Here is an 8,038-nt window from a genome sequence, read left to right as displayed (position 1 = left end):
AATTTAAATTTAAATTTAAAAACTTAACCTTACTTATATATATACACATANATATAATATATAGTTNTCATAATAATATATATATATATATATATATATATATATATATATATAAAATCTTAATCTATTTGGAACTTAATAATGATTTAAATATAACATTACATTTTTGGCTAATAATGTGATGTTTTTTCAATCAAATCATTCAATAAGATAATTTAGTTACTATGTATTTATTAAATAATTTTGAATAAAAAAACCCTTGAATACATTGTTACACATATAATATTGAAATTTTATTAAAGCTCGCTTTTATTAAAGCTTATGAAACAAAGTATTATACTATTTCAAATATGACATGTCTGATATCTTTTTTTACAGCATAAAACAATTAATCTTTTTTTAACACAAAAAATAATTCAATTTATGCACACATAACATACATACATATGTACGCATTTATGCATGTTACATAAATAGGAAATTCTTAATTCTTAAATTTGTACCATACACAGTTACTTATTAATAATATCATTGAAACAATAATAAATATTGAAAAATTTTCATCGCTCTTACATATATTTAATGCAAAATAATATAAGAAATTATTCGTTGGAGAGTTATAGTAACAATGCATAAAATTCCAATCTGTTTGTTATGCTGATGAATTTTATCCCTCCTTTTTTATAAAAATAGAGAAATTATTAATAGAAAAGAACTGCTGTTAAAACAGAACACATTCTCTGTTGTGTGCTCAACACACTTGTAATACATAGTATAAATGAATAAATTACGATTTCCACAAAACCCGTTATATTACTACTAATAACTTTATAGAAAATTTGAGCACATGCACTTTGTTCTCCGATGCTGTAAAGACTGCTATACATAGACATCTAAATGTAAAAACATAATTATGACACCTAAAAATATATGTATCTATATTCTCTAAAAAATGCAATAATGTTAACATAAGGTATTTTATTAGTCGAGATGTTTATACTTTTATAATTAAAAAGCTTCACATACAGTAGCCTTTTTATGCACCAATATAAAAAATTATATAAATAACAAATTTTATTATAAATTTGTTGTTAAAAAATTCAAATTTTATTCATAAGCAAAATTTTGTTTGATAGTCTAAATCAATTTTACAAATATGCATAAAAGTGTATAAAACTTCAAGAAATTTATATTTACAAAATCATATATGTACAAATTAGAAAAGTAATGTTTTTTTATATTTTACATTATATTATTTACAAAAGTTTTTATAAAGTTGAAGAAACATCAGTCCCTTGTAATATTATACCTTTGCTCTGAAGATCTTTCTTAGCTTCCTCTATTTGCTAAAAGAGAAAAAGCAACAATATTAGATAAGAATATATTACATGTACAATCATGCCTTCTAAAAAAAAAAAAGACTACTAACTCGTTGAAGTTCAATGGCTGCGCTTTCACAGTTATTAAAAGTGAATACCCTGAACAAGACAATAGTAATTGCATATAATCCAAAGAGAAATAAGGAGATAATTGGAAGGAAAAGTATAATTTCACGCCATTCCTTGATAAGAACAGAGTTGCTTGTAATTGTAGCAAACCACACGCCAAAGATTACAGTTGCACAAGATAGCCATTCTAGTAATTTTGTCATCTAAAAAAAAATCATTTCCCAGTTACTTATCATTTTTATTAAAATGGAACAAATGCTTATTAGAGAACAATATTTAACTTTTTAATCATGTATGTAAATAGGTTTCGGAGATAATGTGCATATCTATAAATTTCATATTATAATATACATATATGATAAAAAATCCCGTATTTTACTGAAGTTTTTGTGTCATCATCAAATATTATTAAAATATTAACATGTGTTTATACGTACTTTCTTAGTCTTAACCTCAAAAACCTAATAGATACAAAAATAATCGAAAGGAATGTGTATGATGTCACATGTGTAAATTGTGAGATGAAAGCTATAAACATTAAGCCTGTATTGGATTACGCGTCGGGATTTGCGACTGCCAACCAATCAGGCTCGAGTCCCATGAGGTGTAACTGTTTATCGCGTATTGCGTAACGCGCAATCAGAAGTGATTCGCTGTTGTGACTTCGTGTTTACTGATTATTAATTGGTTATGCAATTACGCGATATGCGGCAAATACGCTTCATGGGACTTCATCCTCAGAATGAAGAAATATTTGTCCCGATTATGCAAGTTTTGTAGATCTAGTTTTATGTTCTCGAACCTTCTTACTCATGAAAACTTGACAATAACTTTATTCTAGAATCTAGATTATTCTCATTTTTTTGTATATTTGGATTTTAATTATGCTTAGGTGATTTCAGAAAGAAAAAGTACAAACATACTTTCTTCAAATATATTTTTGTTATTTACAAATATTTATTAAACCATAATTTATCATATGGTGATAACCATTTTTGGCAACCAAGCATGTTATTCTGAACCATGTATTTCCAAGTCCAAAGATGCAGATTGTTTTCTTCCAACCATTTCTCTTTAGCAGCATTTTTATCTAGAATTTGTTGACTGACAGCTATGGCTTTGAACGGTAGTTGATTTGCTATTTGGTTTAATATTTTTTTTACCTAAAAAGAATTTTATGTTTCAGTATATTTCTATTTATTTATATTTTTTTCATTTAGAAGTCCTTTCTAATCTCATGTCCTATTTAATTTGTATTGCTGGTGCAAATAAACAAAAATTTACAATTTTAACACAAAAAATTTAAATTCCAATTTTTCAAAATCTCAGGAATAGCGAAAATTCAGGAATTTGAATCATGAAGATTTATTGAAATCAAATTCATATATGAAACCAATATTATTATATTATTTTTCGATGCCCTTATTGATAGTAAAAAAATTTTGAAAATCAACAAAATATTGTAGAACAAGATTACGCTATTTAAAATTCCAAGAATTTTCTAAACATGTCCTTGAGACATCTTTTAGATATATGCTGTCTGGATAAGTTATTTTTAAAAATGTTAAAAAACAGTATATAATCAAGATACCTCAAAATATTCACAACGCCCACCAACTTCTATAATGACTCGTCCTGCTTTAATAGGAGTGACATAATGATCAATAGCACCTTTACCTCCACCCATACGATGTCCTTGTCCCTAAAAACATAATTATTATAGTAAGAAAGTATTTCTTTAGTATTCCAAATTGCATGATCCATTATAATTGTTAAACCTTTTTTGTAACTGGTTGCCATGGTGGATCCACACGCCAAATTGCAAACATCCTTTGTTGATCGAGTTTTCTACCAATTGTTAAACGTATCATCTCGAAATGATTGTATTTCAATCTACCTCCTCCTGTAGCCTATGATTTAAGAAAATGATAATATATTTCTAAGATTTTCTTTATTACTAAGAGCTGTAAATAAGAACTGTCTACTGTCCTAAAAATAGTATTTAGAATTTGTGTTTATTTTCAGTAATATTTTAATAAAATGTTTTTCTGATTGATTTATATTTAAGCTGTAAGACAGTCTTAAATATAAGAATCTGCTATAATACTGACTTAAATGTATCGAAAATGCAGACTTACAATGATACCAAATTGTCTGTACATAAGGAAATTATGTATTTTTTCTGGACCCCGCATGTACCTTAGTCGCTTTTGCATTTTGGGAGGACGCATTCCTGATGGAAACTGTGGAACTCTTTCCACTATCTTAAGTCTTGCTCGCTCCGGAAATTCAATATCTGATGACCATATATTAAATATAACATCAAATAAGTTTCTTCAACATTTATAATAATATTTACTTATAACTGTGTGATATACTTACCGCCAAATTTTATTGGCGGAGGAAAGATCTTTAAACCAGCTACTGGTGTTATAGATACAGATTGCCATGCTATAAAAGTATTACAATGTGAAAAATATCGATAAAAATCCAGAGATATTTTTAACTGTATTGAAAATACTTACTGGAAAATAAAAGACGTGCCACGTTTTTGGAAGCTTGTAACATTTTAAGGTTAAAAAGATATATCTTTTTAGTTTATAGCTATATGAATCGCTGAGTAATTCGAAGCAAAGAAATAATTTTTTTCTTTTTTCTTGAATTTTTTCTTTCAATTTTTCCTTCAATTATTTCATAAAACAATATTTGCAAGCAAGTAAATGTATATAAACATTTTTTTGTATCTCTTAATTTGTCGAATAGGTTTATATTTCTTTGTGTATTAATTAAATCATTAAATCTATTTACTTGCAATTGTACATAGAATTCTTCGTTTTCTCTCTTTTGAATGTCTAAATATATTTATCTTATTATAATTGCAAAAATTCTGGAGATTTCAAGCAATGCGAACACCGAGCAACAGTTCTTTAGTTCACCACCTCGGTCGGTAAATTATGTAAATTATATTAATAAAACTGTATATTGACAATTGATAAAAGGGGATCCTAAAATGCTTTCCATTTGATGATAAGTCAAGATAAGTGTCGTTTTATCCTTCTTGATATTCAGAGAGTGACAAAGATAGAAATTCATCCGAGAGAAATCTGGAAAAAGAAAGGCCGGTTTTTTTCCTGTTAGGGATTCCGCATAATAAAAGGAACAGAGAATAAGAATTTCAATTTATCAGAAATCATATATTGTGGAATAGACAGATTTCTGATTGATTGAAATTCTTATTCTCTGTTCTTAGTTCCTTGTTTCTTTTATTGTTATAGTGGAGCACTTCTTACCGTTCAAATCGTACACTACCGCCATTTTCAAGTACATCCATTTTCAATTTGATAACTATGTGACTATATACATTTTCTGATATTATCGATAAAATCGTATCGTCGAAAGTAAATGTGGTTCGTCTCTGTATTAAATCTTCAGGACAGAAGTGTGCCGACTATCCATAGGTTATAATATAAGTTTAATGGATCCTTGAACGAAAAAATTTTAATTTTGCATCTTCTACATATATAAATAAAAGTTGTTAAATTTCAATAAACGAAATTGAAAATTCAAACAAGTCAATTTAGTGAATTTTGTCTTATAATATCTTATAAAATTACGAAGTTATGTTTCTTTATGCAAATTTTTAGCCCGTTTTTAATAAACATAATTACTAGGGTGTATCAAAGTCTCTAATTACCAGGAACTTATTTTATATTTTTATTTTAAATAATACGTATGTTATTTTATCGAACCGTAATCGGCTTATACGTAAAGTAATTTAAAGAATTTCTGAAACGCAGAACAATTTGTAGTAATAATAGTGTCTTAAATTAATTTATTAACTGAAAAATTAAATAATGATTAACAAGATATTGTACTTTTGATTGAGTACTTTTAGCCAAAGCTGTATTTAGCACAAATTGTTTCATGATATTAAGAAAATTTGCATGTATTTTTATACAAAAGAACATACATTTATAGAATATTTTATTAACCTTTATTTAAGTATAAATTATTAAAAAAAACAATAAAAGTTGAGACATAATGTTGAACTATTAAAAATACTTACGCGAATAATTATTAATTACGTTTAAAGAATCATGCAAGTAATATAGGATTGTGCCAGAGATGCCGCATAAAGCAAAACGCGAAATGTACGGCGATACGTTTGTCAAAATCATGTATATACAAAAATGAGATTCTTATTATTTCAAATTGTAGCTTTTTATCACTTTGAATCGTATAATCCATTTTCTCCACATTCTTAATACGGGAAAAGTAATAGATAAATTATGTTTAAATTACATATCTCTAAATGTATGTGCATGCTATTTAGTATTTATATATATTATTTTATTTAGTCGAAATTGTTTCATAATTTAAAATAAATTTTTATCTTAAAAGATGTATGACATATCCCCTACAGCACAAAAGTTGTAACAATAATGCAGCAATATTGCAACTTTATTGCAGCGACATTGCTGCAAATTCTGTGCAGTATAGGATTGTTAATCTTTATTTAATTGTAAATCACAAAAAAGAACAATAAACGTTGAGATATAATGTTGGGATGTCAAAAGCACGTGAATAATTACATAAAAGAAACCACGTTAGTAAAAACCTCTTTGTTTAACTGTTCTAACTTTGTTTAACTGTTTGTTTTTTGTCAGCACATTGTAATTGATATGAATATTTAAAATTATCCTGATGAAAATAAAAATCGGAGCGTAAATCAGATGCAATGGAAGAGTAACAGAAGGCAAAAATTGAAATATCAAAATATAAAAGAAACGTAAATGCTTCTTTTACATTTCATTGTTTCAATTTTCGACTTCTAAAAGTTTCATTCATGCTTCTGTTACTCTTTCATTACATCCGATTTACCCTCCGATTTTTATTTTCATCAGGGTATAAAATGAACGTCGAATATGTTTCTCGGTGTATCACAATACAATTATGATATCACATTAAACGACTCGCGCTGTTAAGACTAGATACATATAAAAAATTGTTTCATTAAATGGAGAATATTAAAACTGTAAAGAAAATATTATTTTACTTCATATTATGCGTTAATATTTGAACAGTTAGACGGTTGGCACGCGACCTTGGTGAGGACGGTACGGGGGATGGCACGGGGTGGCACGGAGCGGCGCGTCATGTTTACGTTACGCGTAGTTACGGCGCAGTCATTCCCTTACCGAGATTCGTACAAGCAGGAAGTCGCGTGCGCTCCTTTTTCACATTATTTTTTGAAATCTTATCTTATTAAGAATGCCAAATATAATACAAACGTTATACTTTATGAATAATTAATCATACTAGTAATTGTATTATATGAATATTCATAAAACAACATTTCGTATTATATTTAGCACTTTTTGCGATTATTGTAAGTATGTTTCAAAAAGAAATGTGAAGAAGAGTGGCACGCGCGACATAATTACTTGTCTGTACGAACGTACTGTATCGCATGAGAAAGCAACGTAATATGAATACTCTCATGCAAATAACGTAATTTGTGCTTTTACAATAAATATAGTTTAATTATTTAATTAATTTTTTGTTTTGTGCCTTTCGTTATACGATCCATTTAAAAATTAAACATAACTTTGAAACTTTATTATATATAATAATAAAAAAAACATTTCTCTTTTTTAGCCCTTTTATCTGCTCTAAATTTATTTCGCAATAAACGAATTGCAGACGTGTGTATGATATTCGTTTCTAAAAGTTAACTGATTACGTAGTAATACAGATAATAACTATATATTACATTTTTCAGATTATTTTTCCTTTCATGGATACAACCTTGACGTTGTGGGAGAATTCAGTATCCAGAGAATATTTATACGAAAAGAACGGTTTTTCTCAAGTATCTAAAAATTTTCGGATACATCTGAATGATATATCTTAGATATTAAGATAAATTTTTAGGTATTGAATAAAATCGTTTTTTTCGTGTAAAAATCCAACGGGAAAGCTAACGTACCCTCATCGCCGATTTACTTGAAAATAAACGAACCGCAGCCAGTTCGTCGCGTCGCACGTTTGTTTCAGAAGTGTCGTTTAAGTTATCGGATTCAAGTTATAGTCCGCGCGCAATTATAGTGTATTATTCGCGAGTGTTTTACGTGAGTGTCCAGTGCGAGAGGATGTGAACCGTATTCTAAGAGGAGAAGAAGGAGGTTTGAGAGAAATATCGTGCACAATCTTGGAGCAATTGTGTGTAAATATTATTTTTTACTTGTAAAATTAACTTTTTTTTTAAAGCATGTTTTTAAATCATTTTATATTCTATAAAATAATTATAAATATATTTTTAAAGATCTTAGCAAAAATAAATTTATATAAAATTTTAAAGTAATTTTTAAATAACTCTTTTTTTATCTAATTTAAATAAAAAGAGACTTAAAATTTAAATAAAATAATTATACATATATATTCTCTAAAATAATAATTGTATGTATTCTTTAAAAAAGTAATTTAAAATTTTAGAGAATATATATATATATATATATATATATATATATATATATNTATATATATATATTAGTAAGTACGTAATAATATATAATAATAATAATAATATA

General features: G+C 27.0%; 2 protein-coding genes across 2 annotated transcripts; both read right to left on the bottom strand.

Moving 5' to 3' along the window:
* Window positions 1–1,132: 1,132 nt before the first annotated feature.
* Window positions 1,133–1,893, bottom strand: LOC105624192 (dolichol-phosphate mannosyltransferase subunit 3). The gene is made up of 3 exons (XM_012205551.1): window positions 1,886–1,893; window positions 1,430–1,651; window positions 1,133–1,346 (listed from the first exon to the last, which is right to left on the bottom strand). Exons 2-3 carry the CDS (start codon window positions 1,649–1,651, stop codon window positions 1,269–1,271), a joined length of 300 nt encoding a protein of 99 aa, XP_012060941.1. The 5' UTR covers window positions 1,886–1,893; the 3' UTR covers window positions 1,133–1,268.
* Window positions 1,894–2,370: 477 nt separating this feature from the next.
* Window positions 2,371–4,016, bottom strand: LOC105624190 (39S ribosomal protein L16, mitochondrial). Its single transcript, XM_012205550.1, has 6 exons — window positions 3,974–4,016; window positions 3,831–3,899; window positions 3,587–3,744; window positions 3,227–3,358; window positions 3,040–3,150; window positions 2,371–2,611 (listed from the first exon to the last, which is right to left on the bottom strand). The coding sequence occupies exons 1-6, from the start codon at window positions 4,014–4,016 to the stop codon at window positions 2,396–2,398; spliced, it is 729 nt and encodes a 242-aa protein (XP_012060940.1). The 3' UTR covers window positions 2,371–2,395.
* Between the last annotated feature and the right edge of the window lie 4,022 nt (window positions 4,017–8,038).

The sequence above is a fragment of the Atta cephalotes genome, assembly GCF_000143395.1.
Source record: "Atta cephalotes unplaced genomic scaffold scaffold00074, whole genome shotgun sequence".
Lineage (NCBI taxonomy): Eukaryota > Metazoa > Arthropoda > Insecta > Hymenoptera > Formicidae > Atta > Atta cephalotes.
The sequence above is the reverse complement of the archived record's forward strand: the minus strand, read 5'-3'. Positions and strand labels throughout refer to the sequence as shown.

Coding starts and splice junctions, on each gene's coding strand:
- LOC105624192 (XM_012205551.1), bottom strand. CDS start 1,651: ATGACAAAATTACTAGAATGGCTATCTTGTGCAACTGTAATCTTTGGC. Junction 1,347..1,429: donor CAGCCATTGAACTTCAACGA/GTTAGTAGTCTT, acceptor TTTCTCTTTTAG/CAAATAGAGGAAGCTAAGAA.
- LOC105624190 (XM_012205550.1), bottom strand. CDS start 4,016: ATGTTACAAGCTTCCAAAAACGTGGCACGTCTTTTATTTTCCA. Junction 3,745..3,830: donor TCCGCCAATAAAATTTGGCG/GTAAGTATATCA, acceptor TATGGTCATCAG/ATATTGAATTTCCGGAGCGA. Junction 3,359..3,586: donor ACAGACAATTTGGTATCATT/GTAAGTCTGCAT, acceptor CTTAAATCATAG/GCTACAGGAGGAGGTAGATT.